Source organism: Pimephales promelas, chromosome 25 (assembly GCF_988280905.1).
Source record: "Pimephales promelas chromosome 25, fPimPro1.hap1.1, whole genome shotgun sequence".
Lineage (NCBI taxonomy): Eukaryota > Metazoa > Chordata > Actinopteri > Cypriniformes > Leuciscidae > Pimephales > Pimephales promelas.
In genome coordinates, this window is record NC_142793.1 from 16,096,260 (window position 1) to 16,117,907 (window position 21,648).

At 36.7% G+C, this 21,648-nt stretch overlaps 1 protein-coding gene across 1 annotated transcript; it reads left to right on the forward strand.

Moving 5' to 3' along the window:
* Nucleotides 1–3,906: 3,906 nt before the first annotated feature.
* Nucleotides 3,907–21,533, forward strand: mpped2 (metallophosphoesterase domain containing 2b). The gene is made up of 7 exons (XM_039648176.2): nucleotides 3,907–4,185; nucleotides 6,202–6,414; nucleotides 7,600–7,781; nucleotides 8,666–8,891; nucleotides 19,803–19,918; nucleotides 20,056–20,169; nucleotides 20,385–21,533. Exons 2-7 carry the CDS (start codon nucleotides 6,287–6,289, stop codon nucleotides 20,501–20,503), a joined length of 885 nt encoding a protein of 294 aa, XP_039504110.1. The 5' UTR covers nucleotides 3,907–4,185; nucleotides 6,202–6,286; the 3' UTR covers nucleotides 20,504–21,533.
* Nucleotides 21,534–21,648: the final 115 nt, after the last annotated feature.

Genomic DNA, 21,648 nt, shown 5'->3' on the forward strand with positions numbered 1-21,648 from the left:
CTTCTAATCCTATAGGACGAGCTTAGTCTTTGAAATAGTCAACATTTTGCAAAGCAAGTGGCACAAGGGATGTGTCTGGTCTCTGAAAGCAGCATCAATACATGCAATGTGAGAAAAGCTTAAGGCAATCTCTTCTAATGATTAATTAACTTCAAAATCAATTTGCAATCCTATTTTACTACAACCAATGTAAACAGCACCCACTGTACAAGCCAGTTCGATCAGTGATTGGTGAATAACCAATCAATAACTGTACACCACAGTTTGATCATAGTTCGTATAACCCCTTGATATTACAGTATACATCCTATTGTTTTGATGTAAATGCTGAAAATGCACATTTACTATTGACTACATGTCTTTTGGGATGACTGACAGCTGCGCTGGAGGAAAGCCCCCTCTTTCCTTATTCCCTGGAATAGCCAAGTGCCCCATAATTATACTCCTCAGTCCTCCTGTAATTATTGAAAAGGTCAAAGGGCACCAGGCCTTCCTCCTCCAAAGGGGTTCAACTGTGTGCTGGAGTTCCAAAGGTCCAGGAAGTGACAGTGCCATGTCACCTTTGACATATTGACAAATATTCATGTTCATGAAAGACGCATAAACTGGGTTAGCTGGGTTGCACGATCAATATCAAACTCTACATCAGTCAATGGCAGACAAACATATTCAGCATTAGTATAGTGTGGTATGAGGTCAAATAATACAGGCAAGCTTTGAATGTGATTCACCCATACATATATCACTCTTTCTCATATTACAACATCTATATAGCCTGTATAATTTTTTTATTTGTAATTTTAACATCCAAAATTCAAATACCGGTATTCATTCACAATGAATGGTTTGAATCAGCTGCTGTCTTATAATGGAAATGAATGTGTCACTGTCAGAGAAGAAGGTCCAAAGAAGTGTGGACCTGCGCCCCCTTCACTAATTACCACAGCCTCCCTAGAGGTAATTCATTTCATAATGATTCCTGGCAAGCTGTTGCAATTGTGAGAACTCTGCAGGGGACAGAAAATGCCCAGTGAACACTGCCGAGTCCCCAAACCCCACTGCATTATGTGGAATTAGTGTGTATTGATTCATCCTTTCTAGATTATGGATTTGTTCCCTTATTCATTACTTTTGGAGGTCAGCTAACGGTCATCTTTTTAAAAAGGGATTAGTTTTACTGTACTGTACTTTGTGTGGGGTTTGGACTGCTAGAAAATATATTTGAATATTAACTTTAATGATTACTTCTTTAAAGTCAATATGCAATCCATTTTTACTTCAGTAATATGACCCATTTACTAGTGATAAAGTATATTTAACTTTTCTTTTATCCATCTGAAATTAACTGGATTGTGAAAGGTGTTAAATTTTCTTTGTTATTATTATCAAGAGCAAACAAAAATTTATAAAAAAAAAAATAAGAATTTTTGTTCTGGCCATATATTATATTATTTATTAAATAACAATAAGTATATTAAATATATAAATATTTTGATGTTCGTTTCAAGGCCAATTGAAATATTTGTATTTATACAGCATATATATATATATATATATATATATATATATATATATATATATATATATATATATATAGTATAATATATATTTGCTATATTTTACATTTTCTTTAAAGCTTGTTTGAACATACAACAGAGAATCAGAGAAGCACAACATCACAAAAACTGTATGCTGTATATGGTACATCACCGGAGGGAGAATCATCCTTACAATGAGAGGATTTGATCTTGATCCATTCTTTGAAAGCATTTATATTTTATCACCGAAGAAAAGGCTTAGCAATGAATATGAACAACAAAGCAACCTAACATTGCTATAGAACCAACCAAAACACCCACTCACCCACCATCATCCACCATCCTACATTCACCAATACAACTCTGCTCTGAATGGAAACCAGCAGTAATGATCTGACGCTCGCTCTCCTGTTCTGAACAGACAAGAGAGCTGTGCTGGTGATGCCAGTCTCTGTCACGGAGCTGGATGACAGAAGGCATGGAAGCCTGAACAGCCTAGTTGCCATGGAATTGAAATTCTCTTTCAGCTTGCTTTCCCTGCCTCCCTCACCCACTGTTCTTCAAAGAATGTCTCTTCTCTCACACACAATAATGACAACCGTGCCCATGCAAGAACAAAATAAAGGTTTTAGGATGTGCATGCGAGCATGTAGGTTTCATCTCTTTTGCTCAGCAGTGTTACTGCATTAATTAAGCAATTAAATAGTTATTTCTATCGTATAGTATTTCAAAGAGCATCCCATCGGTATCATAATTAAGTTTATACATTTTTAACAACATAAAAGGGAAATTAAAATAAAGTATAAATGAATGGACATAAAGTGAAATACATTAACTGGTTCATAAGAGGGTACTCCAGGAAGGAGTCTATTGCAGAAGTCCACCCTGCTGGTAATGAAAAATGAGTTAGTGCCTAAAGCTTTGTAATATTGACACAGCCGTTTCCCTTATCAACCAGATGTCAGCCCTGCTTTTATGAACTGATACAGATTTATTAGTGATAAAAATTAGCTGCAAAGATGAGAAAAGTTTTTTACATTTTTTAAAATCAGCATGAAACAGAAGTTGTGATTGTCTTTTCTGTGAGTTAAAGGGATAGTTCACTTTGAAATAAATTTTTGATATGTTTTAGCTTACCTCAAGAGCATCCAAGATGTAGGTTTCTTTGTTTCCACAGTATTTTCAATTTTGATATTTTTCGGTAAAACCGTTGTTGTCTATCAGTCATATAATGCAGATTTAGGGGGTCTACCTCAAAGATCATACACAGAGAAGTCCAAATTAAACATGATTTAATGACTCGATTTAAAAAGTACACGTTGATGGCCTAAGACACGAAATGAGCGGTTTGTGTGAGAAAACAAACAGTATTTATACTGTTTTTACCTCGTGTAACCACAGCCATGTCCAACTGATCTGACGGCACGGTCTGCACGTGCACCGGAAGTGATTGGTTGAGCGTGTAAGTCACTCATTGTTTACACAGAGATTTTGGAAGTTTTACCTTTCACTAAACATATTTAGATATATCGAAAGTCTTCCATTGCGATTTCCTGTATATTTAAATATGTTTAGATCTTCACAGTAAAAGGTAAAACTTCCGAAATCTCTGTGAGGTGAACCCACTTAACCTGCATTATATAACTGATAGACAACAATAGTTTGACCGAAAAATATCAAAATTGAAAATACTGTGGAAACAAAGACACCTACATTTTGGATGCCCTTGAGGTAAGCTAAAACATAAAAAAAAAGTGAACTATCCCTTTAAACGGCGTCTCAAACAAGAAACAATGTAGGACGGGATTTGATTTTATCTATCTATTTGATTGGATGTTTGAGGTTTGCTGTTGCTGTGATGTCATGTGAGTGACAGGTTGTCCCGCCCTCGCGCCTGTAAACACATCATCAGAAAAGAGATTTCTTTGCAAGAGGTAATGTTTTTTTTAATACGAGGGCACAGAAATTTAAAAATAATAATGATGTGCATGGATAAATCATTTATAATGAAAGCTGCAATATTTCTTAAAACAAGAATTGTCTAAATTGATATCACGGTGACTATAAGGCTGTGAATTTTTTTTAACACAGTAAGGCACTATTCAATGTAAAACTGTTTTGGAACAATATTAATTATATAAAAAAATGTTCTATAAATAGGCTACATTTGAACTTTTTTATAACTGCATATTTGGAAACCTCTGTGCTAGACCATACAGCTAAATTGATATATGGAGCAGCTCTTGCTTATATAAACATAAAGATTTTACCTTAATGATAATTCATTGGCTGTCTGACCTATCGCGTGCGCTTCCGGTGAAAGGTGTAACCCAATGGCTGTCCGTCTTTTTACCTCTCGACTTCTCTGCTGTGCTCTCTGACCCCAGTGGCAGCGTCGTTCATTGCACTCGTCTCTCTCGGGCTCCCCCTCTTCCCACGTCGAGGCTGTTCTCTCTCGTCTGTCTCCCTCCTTCCTCGTCGTCTGTCGCATTTCAGTGAGAGTGCTGCTGGAGAGAGACCCTGGGGGTCGAAGGTTCTGCCCTGCGCGCCGCGACCTCAACCCCTCACGGCTTGCGAATTACCCGATGACCGTCGTCTTTGACACATCAGCGGACAACCCCCGAGCGGTTCTGGGCCAAAAGAGAAGGTAACGTTACACACAAGTCGCTTTTGAAGAAGATCGCTAGGGGAAAAATAGCGAGGCACAAAGCGGTAATGGGTTAGAGGTGGCTGGTTGTCATGTTCGAGGGAAATCGTTTAGAATTATCTCGAAATACATTTGTAAACCAGCGCAGCGGACACATTATAACATTTTCGCAGTGATACATTATAATATTTTCGCGCCGTCAAGTTTCTTTCACGTTCATAGCTCTGCATCTGAATAGAGCGATTATGTGGAAAACGGTTATATTCATTGACTATTATGTGCTCAGGATTACCCGTGCCTTGCTTTGTGCACTAATTATATGTTATTTACGGGTTATTTGTGCTATCTGAGTGAACGTTTTTGATTCAGTTGCCTCAGTAAGAAGAACAGATTTTGCATTAACAGTACAATGAAATATAGACTTTCCTCGTGCAGTCTGACGCCAGTTTAGAAGCTTGGCTTTTGTTGACAGATAATTACAGAGTCCGAGGCTTCCAGCTCACCCAAAGTGTTATTAATGTGACCGGTCTCAAGTCTTCCAGGGAGGGTGAGCAAAGTTCAAGTTTATGGCAAAAGGTTAGCCTGCCTGAGACTGTGTAGGAGGCGGTGCAGCTGAACAAAATAAATGGATGCAGGTAACAATGAGGGAGGTTTCTCCCCCCCGTCTACAAAACAAAATATGTTTTGTGATATGTAAATACAAAGCATTTTAACATGATTCATATCCATTATTCAGTTTTAAACAATGAATTGAGCTTTTGTCTTTGTAGTCAATGGGAGAAAGAAGGAAGGAAAGCATTGTGGGAAAGGTGCATTTGACAGTTTGAAATCTATGATGCAGGAACAACAGGACGCAGAGCTGAGGTTCTCAACCAAGGGAAAAACTATGAAGAATAAGTCATGTAATGGATAAAATCCAGCTAGATGGGAATTATCAATTACAAAATACACCCTCAGAATGTTTAGGACCACAATGCCAAGAGAAACACATTTTAAAATGTTTTTATTTTATTTAACTCTCACAGCTATCAATGATGCTTCTTCTATTGATCATATATATAGCACAATGTAACATATTTTTCTCTATTTTATGTTATCTGTTATTCCACTCTTTATTTCTTACTGGTTCTTTCAAGTACATTCCAATAAATTTTGGGACTCCTGAACTTTTAGATTTTTACTTATATATACCATAAAATTTATACTGAAGTAAACATTTAGCTTGCATTGATATGAAAAATTCTTAATATAACGTAGACTCATTGTATTCCGGACATTAGACAGTTTCCGCAAATTCTATAAATAGACACTTCATGGTCATTTCATCTTATGTCATCTTTGCCTCATCCTCTTTCGCTTATGACTAACCCAGCTAATAGTTGTTAAAATGTATGCGTTACATATTAGAAATGACTCCTTCTACCTGTCCGAAACACAGTGAGTAGAATTTTTCAGCCGTCCGTAACACCGTGAGTCAACGTTATATATTTTTAAAGATTTTTTGTTGAGATTTTTCATAAACTAAGATGACACATATACAATATACAACGCCTCTAAAGGAATATGGTGATGGAAAAAAGGAGAGAAATAAGATAGGTGGATCGGAAAAATATATGGCAATCTTCTTGTGTTTCACTTGCAAAAACCTGAGTCTTTTCTCTTTTCCAGCAAAAATATTGCGTTCCTTCGTGAATTTTTTTATTTTTTATTTTTTTCTTCCAGCTCACATTGTTTCAATCATCAGTTTCTTGGTGCAACGTGATTTTTGCCTTCTCTCACAAATAGAAATTTCTTGTGGAATGCAGATTCATAAAACATATTCTTTGTATTTTTTATATTTTCATGAAATTATTTTTATGTTCAATAGTAATATATTATATAAGTTATATATTAAACATGCATTGAGGACAGATTACTGAATACTTTGTTGGTACTCAGTACCTTCTTATTTAATTTGGATTTGGATTTGCATCATTAACGTTTTGCATCTTGGTGTCCCTGTACGTGGTGACTCAGATCCAAGCCTTGGGACTAAAGGATGCTTGCTCACCAGATCTGCACTGTACCTTTGTGACCTGCTCATGCCCCAACCAGAGGTGCCATGGCTCGCAGAATATCCTCGCAGGGGAAGGTCACCATCTCTGTGGATGAGTACAGCTCCAACCCGACCCAGGCCTTCACCCACTACAACATCAACCAGAGCCGCTTCCAGCCCCCCCACGTCCACATGTGAGTGTCTGTGTACAGTGTTCCTGTAACTGAAACATTGATTTAATTGATTGATTGAAGACAGAACAGAATGCTGACAGAGAGGACATCTGGCCCCTTTTGTCTCATCTCACCCCGCCAGGTGATCAGAGGCTCCTGCGGCTTCACTTCTGTTGTAATGAATTCAAGTGACCTTTTTAACTTAATATTGTTGCGGATTAGGCATTTTAATGATATTTTTGAGGGGTACGTAACAAGATAATGGCACTGCATAAATCCAGTCCAGTTTCAAATTGGCTATTTGTTAATAATTCGTTCTTTGTTTATAGACATAAACTGTCTTTCAGACTGAACGCAAGAACAAGAGACATGTAAACATTTCAGGTTGTGTATATATATATCAAACCAATACATTTAGAAAAAAATATTTCAGAATTTGTGCCTAAATTTCTTGTAATCATAATAGAGATCTTAGGGCTAAAACAGTGTAAGACTGTTATTAACCAGAGGAAGGTCAAAGGTTAGTTGAGTTGATTAGCTCTTTAACAATAGCTCTTTGACCCCAGGGTCAGAGCTCACCTCTAAAGAAACCTGATTATTGACTGATGCTGATGATGGCATAATGAGGCCCGGTGCAGATCCTAAAGAATGGAGCATGCTGATTAGCCGAGCCTTTGCTGCTTTAATGGTACCATGCAATTAAGGCACATCAGCACACGCAAAAGGGATCGACCAGGATGCATGTGCCATTGAATTGCTTTTAGCTTAAGTGTGCGAGAAACATCCATTTGTTGTTAAATTCTATTATGTAACCCGATGCAATGTACTTTTGTACAGATGTGCAGGATAGAGCAATTTATCAGCACAATATATGGCAATAATGCTGGGAAAACAAGTAGACGGTAACATGATTCACAAATAAAAATCTCAAAAATGGGATGTTCCGTTACACTTTCAATTCACCCTTGAATTTTATAGCAAAACTGTATGAGTTTTTAAGAATTGTTTAAGAAAGTGTTTTTTTTTTCACCTTTACAATGAAAGGCAATGGGGACCAAAGTTGTTTTGGACCCCATTGACTTTAATTGTATAGACATTTAAAATGAATGAGTTGAATTTTCTTTGGTATCTTTCATCTGTTCTTAATTCGCTGATAAGTCATCTGTACATATAACAAATAAACAAACACACTCTTAATTTCCACAGGGTAGAGCCACTTCCTTACGATGCGCCGAAGCCCGTGGGTCATACGCGTTTTGTCTGCGTCTCAGACACACACTCGAGGACTGATGGAATCCAGATGCCCTTTGGTGACGTGTTGCTTCACACGGGCGACTTTACAGAGCTTGGCCTGCCATCTGAAGTGAAGAAGTTTAATGACTGGTTAGGTAAGTGCGCAAAACCAGTCCTGTCACCTTTGCTGACAAGCACTTCCCCTGCTGTCACAACACGAACTCCCAAACAAAAGGTCAATATTAATGATACCATTTAAGTCACTTCTACCAGAAATGGCAGAATTGCCATTCAGCAAAACAGTTCATTTATAATCTTAAAAGCTGTGCTGTTTTTTGAGGATTTGTTTTAACTGCAAATAAGTGCCCTGTTTTAAGATTGAGGTACATCAGTGTTGTATATTTTGTAATTTTGATTCAAAAACTGACGTTAATGTTGCATAATTTTGACTGAATATTGGAAATTGAAAAATACCCATCTGTTGGCTTTAATTGGTGCCCTTCGGTCTGGTCTCGTTGGCCTCGGCAACAATTCACTTGGATGAAACCAAGGTTCTTTAGGGTTACAGAGGTCAAAACCATTGTTTATTTGTTGAAATCAAAGTCATGCTTTCGCCTATGACTGGCAGCCACAGTGAGCTGTAAATTCACTTCCGGTTGGTTCCGGTTGAGTAAAGTGATGCTTCTGTGTTCGAATCAACTGTGTATTATAATTCTGTATATAATTTTTAATTGTTGTAAGTATACCATCAACCTGTCCAGGGACTGCAGGCGGAAATTAGCATATTTTTTGCTATAACCTGGCACATGTCATCTCTTCTTTCTTAGATCAATGATTTTTTGTGCATTGTCCCTGATCAAATAAAATAAATTCATTCATTCATTCAAAGCCTTTTGATAATCTTTTCTTTTTTTTAAGATTCTGTCACTAAAGTACCTGGTCCAACATGTCACTAAGCATTTGAAGTCATATGTCCACGATGCTGCAAAATTTTGTTCTGCCAAAATCTGTCATTCTCATTATCTCTCTCCTCTTACAGGCAGTCTACCATATGAATACAAAGTTGTCATCGCGGGAAATCACGAACTTACCTTCGATAAAGACTTTATGGCAGAACTCGTAAAGCAGGATTACTACCGTTTCCCCTCAGTGTCCAAGCTGAGGCCTGAGGATTTTGACGACGTTCAGTCCCTCCTTACAAACTGTGTGTACTTGCAGGACTCTGAGATCACCATTAAAGGATTCAGGATATACGGGACTCCGTGGTAAGCATTTATAAATCACTTTTTTCAAACTGTTTATTACTTTTTGTTTGCGACATCTGTCAAGTAGAATATTTAGTGAAGTATCCAACATTTGAATCAGACTTCATGTAAATGGCTTCTACGTTTTCTCAGGCATCACTGTGTACAATAGTTAAGCACATTTCCATGTTTCAGGTCAACATGAAATCTCAATGAATGGTTTTTCCTTTCTTAACGCTTAATTTGTACACAAATTCCAAGAAAAAAAGATTTGTCTTTTGATTTGTTCATCAAAATGTTGTTTTTTTGGCCAATGTCACAATGCCACTTAAAGGGATACTCCACTTTTTTGGAAATAGGCTCATTTTACAACTCCCCCAGAGTTAAACAGTTGAGTTTTACCATTTTCGAATCCATTCAGCTGATTTTCTGATATTAAGAAGAATATCAGTAACCAGACAGTTTCTGGTCTCATTGACTACCATAGTATATATTTTTTAAGTTACACCACACATTGAATATGAATATCTTGTTTCACTCATCTAAACATAATGTTACGAAAATTTCAAATGTTATTTCATGTTGAAGATAATTCATCTTGAATTGTTACTCCTAGATGGTACATCACGGGACTGGGATTTTTTTTTATTTTTATATATATATATATTTTTATCGTAAAAATATTTTTATCTGATTTGATCAGATATGGTTCTTGGTCTAAAATTATTAAGAACCACTTCTAAAATAATTTTTGGAAAAAGATTTTTCCAAGATGACATTTTCTTTCTTTTTTTAAGGCTAATGTAGAATGTATTTTTTTGATAAAGCTCCATAAATCAGAATCAGTGCTCTGCATGTACTAAACATATGCAACATATGTCAAGATGTCAAGTCCGTTAGTTAAGTAACAGATTGAAGTTTGTGTTTGATTCATTGGAATCAAATAATTTTTATGTCTCTTGTATGATTTCTCATGGCTGTCTTCTATGTTAAGATCAACTTATAGTCTACAGAGAGACCTCTGTAGACCTGGGTCATGCTAGACACCGTTGTACTCTCTGCTCCGCTGGATACGAGACATGTTCTCACTCGCTACAGATAGTGTTACACACATACGCACATTCACTCTCTCTCTTTCATTCCATCTACTGTATCTTTCTTCCTCTGATACGCTTAACCCACACACAGACAGCCGTCATCACACATTGGCATCTTTAATGCAAAGACCTCAGTGTCTGATAAGCAGACCATTATCTCAGTTAACCCCTCACCCACTGGGCTGCCCCTCTCTCCGATGGGAGACCAACAAAGCTGTGTTAGACTTCAGGTGTGAATAGATGCCTAGCAGTGTTCGGCAAGGAGAGCTTTGTAGCAGTGACACAATAGTCGACAACTACTAGAAGCAGTTTATCAATCTGCCCCTGAAGAAGTCAGTTGAAATTGAATGACAGTTGCCTCTTTTTTTTTAAGATAAAAATATGTGTACAAATTTAATGAGGTTTTTATTATGATCCATTTTCTGGTGACCATGTCCTTGGTATCTGGTTCTGCAGATTGTTTGTGGAAGATGAATTGGTCTTCGTTCACTAATAATTTCATATATAAAAAATGCATGTTTGTGCACAGAATAAGTTAACATGCAAAAAAAAAAAATTCTGCAAATTTCCCCTAATTCTATGTTAATGAATATTATTCTGAGTAAATATTATAAATCTCATTTGCTTTAATCAATGCACTGCAGGCTGATATTTTTATTTTATTAGATGTATATATTATTTATGTTTAAGTTAATTAAGTTAGTGTTATTGTAGTCATTTAATTATTTTGTTTCTAAAATAATAAATAATAAATTATATTTTAATTAATGAATCCAGATTATTCTGAATCAATATTATAAATATTTGAAAGCTCATTGGCATATTATGATATTATTGTCATATATATATATATTCTGTGTGAGTATACATAGTTTTTTTTTTTAATTGGCTTAACAAATTTGTTTCTAAAGCCACCTTTTGTATGTGTGGTTTCACAAACGTTACACAAAAATGCATAGAGGGTTAGTGAATGAAACCCACTGTTTAAACCACCACGTTGTGATTTAAGTCTCGCGAGCTCAAACACCAAACATGAAACTATATTTAGTCTATCTAAAATATCTTGCCATCTTCAGCCAGGCAGAATTAGAATGCTAATTTTGGCAAGAAGTGGGGAAACCAGACATCTCTGATGGGTGGTCTTGGTGGGGGTGCTCTTTGGTCATACTTTTCCCAGCCTCTCCTGCAGGAAATGCTTTTTGTTCCAACACATCCTGGTGCTTTGTTCGGAGCCAGGATCAAAACGTGAGGCCGACCCCGGTGCGCCCCTCCAAGTGCATGCTCACAGTGAGCCGCTCTGACCTGCCTGACCCCGGGCCTCAGCTATCAAGGAGGTCATTTACATGGCTTCATTCTTCTTTCCTACAAAGTGCTCGGTCAGGCTTGACTCCCGTCTGGCCCAAGGTAGACGACGAGCCTGTTTTATGTCAGTTTATTTATCCGTATTCCCTTTCATGGCAGTGCTCCCGTCGCTACATTGACCTTGACTTGATTAGTCTCTGTGTCGTACCAGACAAATATCCGATACACCTTCGTATGCCTAACCAGATCTTTCTAATAGAAGCGGGGCTATCTTGCATAGCTTGGCAACCGTTATCCTGATAACGGCATGTTTGGTAATCCTACTTGCGTTACGACCTGATATCCACACCGATACATGTCGCATATATTCCAGCTTGCAGCTGTGATTGGTTTGATTAACGTGTAAGCTTGTTGTGCTAGACGGTGGTTTGGCTTTTGAAAATCAAAGTCTCTCTAATCCTCTTAGGAAAGGCAGACGTAAGTCATGTGATCTGAGTTCATCTTGGTTGAGTGTTTGCAAGGCCAGGCTACGATAGATCGTGGGGGAGTGTCTCTTGCTGCCATAGAAACCGTATCACGGCTTCATCCTCGGTGCTAATGTGTTTTGATTATGGTGTGCTTGTGAATGAATGATCAGGGATGATAGAAGTATTTAGCTGTTTATCTGCATTTATACGGATATTAGACATAAAGTGTGAGATTTTCTCAGTTGGGAAGTGTCCCCACCAATTTTTGCTTTGGTTGATTATGTCCCCACCATTTTTTGAAATGGCTTGTGATGCGTGTAATGCAGAGGAAAAGCATTGGTATAGAGTTTTCATTCTGTTACTATGAGTGCTGGAAATTATTTTTTAATAATCATTTTAATGTCAACCCCAAACATTTGTATTCAATTATTTATTTTCCCTTTTCTGTCAGACTGATTAAAAACTGGGAAAAAGCCTTTTTTGCAATTTATCCATTTAGGGATTTATTTGGGTTTAAAACATTGAATTTTTTGATTTATGAAAATCTTTCTCAGAAGCATAACAAATTGTTGTGTTAGCTGTAAAGTATGTAAAAACTGTTGGACATTTTATATTAAAATTGAACGTATGTACAATTTACATGTGAATAACAAAAGTAGGGGTGGGCAATATGACCAAATCAATCATTTTCTAAATAAAATTAAAACATACTTTTTATCCACAAATGCCCTTTAGCATCCAGGTCTATATCTATGTATCTCATCCTTTTTAATAACAAAAAATCTGCAAAAAAATCTACAAAATCTGCTTCAAAATCCCAGCGCCGTCGTCATCGTGTAAAGCCCGCCCCAACGTTTCTGATTGGTGCCTCGATTTCAACGGATTGGAAATGGGCTTGAATGAGCTCTTTGCCAGACTAACTTTCAGAGCAAATCTAAATTTGCCGGAAGTTGTCTGGGTTTTCCCAGGCTACCATTCAAGGACAATAAGACATGAAAGAGAACTGAATTTGGGATAAAGCAGGTATTTTTTACAAATGGCTGCGTTTGGTGCTTTGCTCTAAACTGTCAAGGCACCGTATTGGGTTTCTCATGTAAATTGGCCTCCTTTCTAAAATATTCCATTTCAACCGGCAAGGATGAGAAATATAAACATTTTATGAAGCGTTAAATCATGTAATACACTGGCTTTAGTAGAGATGTAAGATTTGACAGGCTTGTTAATAACATCTTGAGAGCTTAATGTGAGTTAACATGTGCTGCACCTGGGTAGTGTTAGACTCTTGAAGGCCTGCTAATGAATATTAATTGCCTCATCTGAATTGAATTGACTGAATTAAGATGTTGAAAAGAATCTAGAACAGTCTGATGCTTCTCATCTCTCTTCTGATTTTCACACTCATCTATCCACAATATGATGGCTTCCACATGCTCCCTGTGACTCAATCCCATGGCCTTGGTGTTGCCAGTGCCACACTCTTCCCGTTGAGTTGCAGAAGCATATTCTTGTTATACTTTTCTAGCTTGCTCATGTTTTCAATTTTTTCGTTCGTTATTGACCTTCATGGAGGAAACGCAGAACTTGCATGCTGTTCGTAAATTACCTCTGTCCATCCGGTCCTCTCAGCTATCAACAGAAGCCTCTATAGAGGTAACGTTTTTTTTTGGATACCTGCTCACGTCACTGGTTGTAAGCTGACCCCTGGCCCGAAGGTGGCGTCATTTGTCAGGGATAATTAACAGCTGGCATCTCCTTTGCTCGGCCTACCTGTGGCTGATGGGAGGGTACGAGAGAGAGAGAAAGAGAAAGAGGCAGGCTGTATGTCTTGTGAGGTTATTTTTTTATTTTGTTGGCTAATCGTTACCTAACCTTTTATTTATTATTTTTTAATTGTTTAATGTTCAAATATATTTGCTGTCAATCTTGCTTTGGGATGTGTGCTGTATCGTACCATCACAAAATCACGCAGGAAATCCCGTCTCATTTCCTCTACGCTCTAGTTTTTCTTTTGTCCCGGGTTCATCTGTGCTTTTTCTCTCCTGACCATTGATAACAGTCTCAAACATTACTTTTCACAATCACATCTTTCTCTGATCTCCCTCTTATTTTGTTGTCCTGCTGTCAGGGGCAGATAAATATTTCAGTTATCCTTTCTGCATGTGAGATGTTTGAAGGACTGGCAGGCCTGTGCATTAGTGTGTGTGTGTGTTAGTTACTGAGGCTCAGACGGCTGCTCCTGTGTGCCAGTGGGAGTGTGTCCAGGTCACTGAGAGTTCATCAAAACAAAGTGCTGATGCAGCCAAAACAAACACACACGCAGACACAAAAATACACTTGTGTCCCAGTACTGAACAGTTTCAGATGGTAAAAGCTTTCACTCTCTCTGTTAAAAAAAAACTATGTTTTGTTCCTTTTCTTGGTATTTATTTTCAATATTAAAAATACAATTCTATTTAATTCTAATATATATATATATATATATATATATATAAACTGAACTGGTGGACAGCAGACACTGGTGAAAACACTGACGCTATACCTCAGCCTTTTACACAGATGCCTTCTCACCATTTATAAGGACCAGGCAAATGTGAATCTATTTCCTTTCTCAGGGATGTTGTATATTTTGTGACCTTTAATCTGTTCCCGTGAACTCCTGTGAACTATAAATTAAAATATATAAATTTAAATTTTATATATATATATATTCCCCCAAATATTTTGGAGCTAATTTCACATTAAAATTAGTAAAAAAAAAAAGTTAACATTTATTTTACGATCTTTAAATGTATTATATTAATGTTAAGCAGAGGTGATTTATTTTGTGATAATAACCAGCAGACTGTATATTATCTCACTTATAATACAGCTATTTAAATAATGAATGGACATGAAATATTGATTGAGATATTTATACTGAGAAAAAAAGAGACCGCAAAATTGATATGAGAGGCATTAAAGCAATCGAGTATTCCAGAGAGCCCTGTAATAATACATTTCTTTTATCCTGCCTTCCTTTTTTTGGATTTATGTGAGGATGTAATGACATCACATTTGTGACTAGCTTGATGTGTATCCAGCCCGACTCGGACTCTGACGTTGATGTGCGAGTTAAAGCAGACGGGCCTGAGTATGTTTGCAGGAAAACTTACAGGGTTTGAGAGATTGTACCCAAGGGTACAGGCCTGGTTCGAAAGCAGCCACTCGCCTTTATTTGCCTTTCCATCAATCATCCATGGACAAGTCTACATACACACACTTACACTGAGACCTCAGCAGCCATTTCCTGTGTTCAGCCTCTATTTCAACCACTATCAACTCCATTCTCTCCAATCTATGAAGAAGCGTTAATGGATAGACAAACAGTGGATACTGCCGAGTCTATGAGCCCAGCCTGTGATGATGGACGTGTAGTATCAAATCCATAAATGACTGCGCTTTTACGTTTTGAGTACTAAAGTGACAGCTTGTATTTGAATATTTGTTTAAATATTTGTCTTAAAACAAATCAAAGACTAGCCCTAAATGGCAAAAGCTCACAAGTTAAACTTTAATGAAAAATAAACTAATAAAAGCTAATAAATAATATAGTGGTATATAAATAATATCAAAATAACACAATAAAAGCTTTATTTTTTTCATGTAATTGTTTTGTCCTGACCAACAATGATTGACATTTTGTTGATTTTCTTAGATTCTATTTCTATAGCATTGCTTTGTGTAATAAAAAACAAAAGTATAACAAAAATCCCATTAAAGGTGTAGTGTAAAAAGTTAATATTCTGTCATCAACATTTACTCACTCTAATGGCTGTTGTAGCAAAAAGTTTGTGTAATAATTTTTATGCTAAATTAAATACAATTTCAACCAAGTATAATTATTTCCAAAGTTACTTTTTGAAATCTCTATTTGATGCTTTTCTCGTTTAACACAAAGATGACTCTGAATTATCTTTTGGGGGTATTTTGCTGGAAGTAGATGCTGGAACATGCAGATGCAGGAAAACTTTGTTATTTGACAGACACTGTTCCCTTGCAAGGTTCAACTGGGTCTCTAAGTTTAATTGGCAGTTATTTTAAAGCGACAGACTACGTTTCTATTTTTTTCCTCTAAAACCTTTTTCGTTCTCTCTGTAATTGGTTTTCAATACACTGCTCCAGGGCTCTCTCTCTCTCTCTCTCTCTCTCTCTCTCTCTCTCTCTCTCTCTCTCTCTCTCTCTCTCTCTCTCTCTCTCTCTCTCTCTCTCTCTCTCGTTATTTTGAGGTGGTACAAAGGACCGGGCCCTAGTTCCTTGTCTATTTCAACATTATTCAGTGAATGAAAAAAGATCCAGGTCTCGGGGAACATGCTGTGAAAACCTTTTCCCCCTCTAGTCTTAACCTCCTGCCTCTCAGAGGCTCCGACTTTGTCAAGTGCTCGTTGTAAAATGACCTCTGGACAACTGGGCATGTGTGCTCATGCATATATGCATGCCTGTGAGTGTGGCAGTATCAAGCTCTTTAAGACTCATTAATATTTGTAATCTCATCCTTCCTAATGTTTCTGTTTTTATAATCTTCAGATTTCAACTATCAGGTCGTATCATAGCCAGATTTACTAAACTTATGTAAGAAGTTAAGAAATTTCGTAACCCTCTGGGGTCTGAGGTGTTTTCTGGGCCCTGGAGGTGTTCTGACAAGCTCTGACATTTGTGCTTTTTTCTGACATTTCACGTGGCTTAGAATATTTGCTTCAAAACTATGTGAAAATCATCCTGACTACTCATTCAGATAAGACAATATATTGGTTTAAAATTTGTAAGACATGTTTTGTGTAAGAAAGCTTTATGCGGGGAGGCGTTAACCACCCATTAATATTGAGTGTTTCACACCTGAGAAAGTCAAAGACCCTCTCCGAATGGCCCTATCAGGTGCTCTCAGGTCCCATCATTATGAGGAGCCTTGCACAAAGAATGAGGAGAGATTTAAAAAAGAATGTTTTTAAATGGTTGCTTGGATTTATTTAACACAACATAATCCAAAAAGACACAACAAATGACAAAAAAGCACATTAGTAAACACACTGATCTAAAGACAGAGACTTGGTCAGTCACACACCTTTGTGCCATTCCTAAAATATAGTAGGCTACATAACTGTCATCTCCAAGGTGTTTGATTTTTCACTTTACGATGTTCATGTACAGAGAATCATGTGAATGTTTAAGCTGGACTCATCAGTGGCATTTGGTCCCTTTAAAAAAAACCGCCTATGAACATGCTGATATCAAGAGAAACTATAACATATCATGTGTTACTTCAAACGTTTCCATACGTTACAATGTTACGAAAATGAGATTGGAGTAAAAACCTCAACCCACACTGTGAGTGACTCAAATTCTCAGCTTGTGCAGATAACATTTACTGAAGCGATCGAGCCGCTCCAATCTATGACATTACTTTTACCATAGTATAAAATCTACATGTGAGCAGATATCAACAAACACGGTATTTAACAGTAAACACAGGTTTTTACAATGTAAAGTTTATGTAACAATTACATGCTACTGTTAGTGTCTTACCTTAAAAATCGTTCTCATAATCAAATCATGTTCTTATTATTCTTCTGAGGTAAATCCAAGGTAAACAGCACAAACACAATCTTCAAACTCAACGAAAAGCAGAGCAGGATTGCTGAAGTCGCTGATTCTTTTTTTTAAAGGTGATGAGGGTGGTAACAGCTCTGCGTTCCTCCGCGTGGATCATTTGCATATGTACAGCTTGTGTGGGCGTGGTCACATTAGCGCTAATCAGCTCGGCCTGGAGAAACTACATGTCGTTGCTTTCATACGAATTACTGATTTACGAATATGATTTATATCATTTAAAAATGGAGACTTCAAGCTTTGTAAAGACATGTTTCATGTCACAGTGACAAGCATTTGCTGAGTTACAGGTCATATTCTGTCACGTTTCAGAATGAACTTCACATTGAGAGAGAAGGGAGAACGCTCATGTTTAATTTCTTTATTTTACGGAAAACACAACATTTTGTTTTTATTATTAGTGCACACAAATAAAAGAAGACGTTTAACAGTTTTGAATGATCTATAACACTTACCTGTTTGACAAAAATAGGCAGAGTTATTTGAGTCTATTTTGCACTGATACGGAAAAAAAAACGCGAGAAAAAAAAAACCCGAAGAAAAACCTGTTTGACAAAAATAGGCAGTTATTTGAGTCTATTTTGCACTGATACGAAAAAAAAACGAAAAAAAAAAAAAACGCGAGAAAATCGCGCCGACCCCAGGGGGTTAAGATAAAGTTCATAAGTTATGCTCTTACCAAAGCTCTTTGCACTTCTTGCAGGTTATCATAATGATCATAATAAACACACACTATTTTCGAGTTCACCACATTTTTTAAATTACATTTTTAGATTACTTTTTTTAAATGTGTATTGTGTTAAAAAGAGCCTTTTATAATTATATAATTAAAAATTAATTAGTAATCAGCCCCTATCTAACTTGGTGTCACTTCAGAGTACTAGTGCGCATCCCTAGTAATAGTAGTATATATTATATGTATCTATTGTTACGTTTTTTTCACATTTACTGCTGCTCAGCAAAATTTCATGCGGGAAATCCAGTCATTCCAATAGGAATCCGCACGATGGGAATTTTTGGGAATTCAAAAATAAAATAAAATGGACTAAACACGCTTGAACCATGAGTGTTGGAGTTGTATTGTTTGTCCACCAGAGAGCTCTTTAAACCATTCCTGTTGGCAACACTCGTTGAGTTGGTCACGAGACATACATTGCTTGAATAACAATTAAAAGATCCCCATCAGTTCTCTTAACTCAAATAAGTATGACAAAATTTGTGACCATCATGTCCAGTTTAAAAAAATAAATAACTAAATAAAATATCGGCCGATATATCGGATTTTAAAACCCCAAAATATTTGTATCGTTATCGGCCTTCAAAATCCTTTATTGGTCGGGCTCTAGTTTGTATGAAACGAGAGAGTGAGTCCATGATAGCTATTGGATGGTAGCTATCATTAAATAACTGTATACAAAATATTGATCTGAACTGAGTTTTAATATTCTGTTAGGTCACCAAATGCAAAACTTCCGCAAAGAAAAAAACTTCTGTTTTGAGAAGTTGTTATCTGGGATTAACTTAATGTTGGATGGTGCAATTGACCAATCAGAAACAAGAATTCCACAGCCGTGTAATAAGATTTTTTTAAAAGTACATTATTTGAGGATTTCAAATTCTCCTTAAATTAAAAGAAAAAAAAATCTTAACATTTTGAAGAAATGTTGAAATTCTGCACTGTAGTGCAGCTTCTGAAGTGGTGTTGAGCAGTTGCAGACATTGCTCTCCGCAGTGCTTCCTACTCTCATTTGTCTGCTCAGTCTCCATCTATCACCCAGCTCTGCTTATCAGCACGGGGTCAGTTCCTGCCCTCTCTACCAAGGCCTACATTTAGCCCTGGCCTTGCACAGCCTTGTCTAGCTGGGCGCAGACACTTGGCCCTTATCAGACTGGGTCTGAGAGTGGTAAATAAAGGTCTGGCCCGGGTTACCGCAGGCTGTCAGCAGGCCCATCCCAGAGGGGAAATAAAACTCTTATTAACATGCTTCTGCTCATTGGTGCTGACAGCTTGATCAATCTGCCTCCTCTGCAGATGACCTCTGCTCCACTCCAAACCGCTGGACGCCCTGATGGAGGCTCAGATGAATAGCTTCAGTTGTGCCGTGGCCTCAAATCTAATGCTGCAATACTCATGAGGCATTTTTCATGTTTTTTTTTTTCTTTTAAAGAAAAAGTAATCTGGATACTGTTTGGGTTAGATCATGATGGTCAAAAATTTAAATAGAGAAAGAGGGATTATTAAATATATATATATATATATAATGGCTGCAGATTCATGCAACCTAACAACTAGTCTATTTTGAAATCAGTTTAGCAAATACTGTCGACTTTTTGGCGTATGTGTGTGAGAACAGCATGCAGGCATGTGTATGATGATTTTGACATTTATGAAGTGTGTAAAATGCGTTTGTCTGCTCCCATAGGACCCCGTGGTTTAATGGATGGGGTTTTAACTTACCTCGTGGCCAGTCTCTCCTCGATAAGTGGAACCAGATCCCTGAAGACGTAGATATTCTTATGACACATGGGCCTCCTCTGGGTAAGCATTGAAGAAATGTGAATGTAACTGTAGAGCATGTTTACATCAGTTTGTGTCTGCAGATGGATTGTTGTATTTTAAAGTCATCATAAATGTGATGAGACGCGACTAAGGATGTGATGTTGGACTTTGTCCAGGGTTCAGAGATTGGGTCCCCAAAGAACTTCAGAGAGTAGGCTGTGTGGAACTACTCAACACTGTACAAAAGAGGGTCCGACCCAAACTCCACGCATATGGAGGAATCCATGAAGGTGAGGGCTTAATTCTCTTTAAATACATATTATAATAATATATATTATTTTATATGTGTGTTTGTGTGTGAATATATAATTTTTTTAGTATAGCATATTTAAAAACATTGAATCTAAATATATTAAAATATTGTTTAAATGGGTAAACAAGCATTTAAATATTTTAACTAAAATGCACACAAAATAAATTCATACAAATATTTTCTCGTTCTCAGGGTATGGAACAATGACAGATGGCTACACAACATTTATCAACTCCTCCACATGTACGGTCAGCTTCCAGCCCACCAATCCACCAATCATATTTGATCTCCCCAACCCAGGAAATTCCTGAGACTCATTAAAGCCCCGCCTCCTTTTTTCTAAATAAATCTTCCTTACTTAAAATGAATGGTCTTTTTGTACTGCTTGTATTTAAAAATGCATGGAAATGAAATATTTTTTAAAGTCGGATTGAATCCGACACCATTTAAATGAGCATTGTTGGAGAAGAACTTGTGAATTCATATTTGTAATTTGTTTGCATCAGTTGCCTTCTGTTTTTCCTTTTTTTTTATTGGTCAGGATCTTAAAAAGTGCATTATAAAGGTACTCCTAAAAGCGTCAGCAATACTTGACCATGTCTGATTTAATTGTGCTTTATAAAATTGTTATAAAGTTATTTAAAGTCATGAACTTATTGCATGGTGTATTCAATTTTGGATTAAATGGGTAAGTTCATACTTCACTCATGTCAAAGGGTCCATTGGGTCTGATATTTATTGCTGCAGTCAGACTTTGCTCTTTTCTAATCAAGACGACATCTTTATCTACCGGGTCATTAAACACCAACATGCGAGCATTTTGTACTCTCAACATAAAGAGTGGCACTGTATGTGTCAAAAGATGAAAGCGTTTTTAAATGGGGTGTTGTGAATTTCATTTTGCATTATCGCTGTGGTGTTTTGTCATAATTACAGTTTAGACTAGACTGATTGTGCACATTTTTGAGATCATAAAGATACTATGTTTTAAAAGTGGATGAAAATTTACAATGTGACTGCCTCAGGAGATATACAAAGACAAATTCGGTCAATGTCTGTAAAGTTTCAAACAATTGTTTATCGTATAGATTTGCAATTCCATCGCATTTGTTTCGAAACTGTATACGACATAACATTTCATTTATCCTCAACTTAATTTTTAGTTGTAATATGTGTGTTGTATATTTCACTGTGGATCTACAATCTTGTGAACACACACACACACAAAAAATGGATTTATGTAATTTCTGATATTGTAAATGCTTTATGTTTTGTGACTTTTTTTATCCATTGTGACTTTTAGCCAAGTTTATATGCAAATAAAACAAGGTTTTTATCTGATGTCTGTCATTTATTTTTTAAACTATTAAAAGAAATGCTATTAGGCCTATTTATGCACGCACCTATTGATCCAAAAATCTTGAGTTTTTCTGTGGCGCACAAAATAAGTTTAGAA

Coding starts and splice junctions, on each gene's coding strand:
- mpped2 (XM_039648176.2), top strand. CDS start 6,287: ATGGCTCGCAGAATATCCTCGCAGGGGAAGGTCACCATCTCTGTGGAT. Junction 6,415..7,599: donor CAGCCCCCCCACGTCCACAT/GTGAGTGTCTGT, acceptor TAATTTCCACAG/GGTAGAGCCACTTCCTTACG. Junction 7,782..8,665: donor GAAGTTTAATGACTGGTTAG/GTAAGTGCGCAA, acceptor CTCCTCTTACAG/GCAGTCTACCATATGAATAC.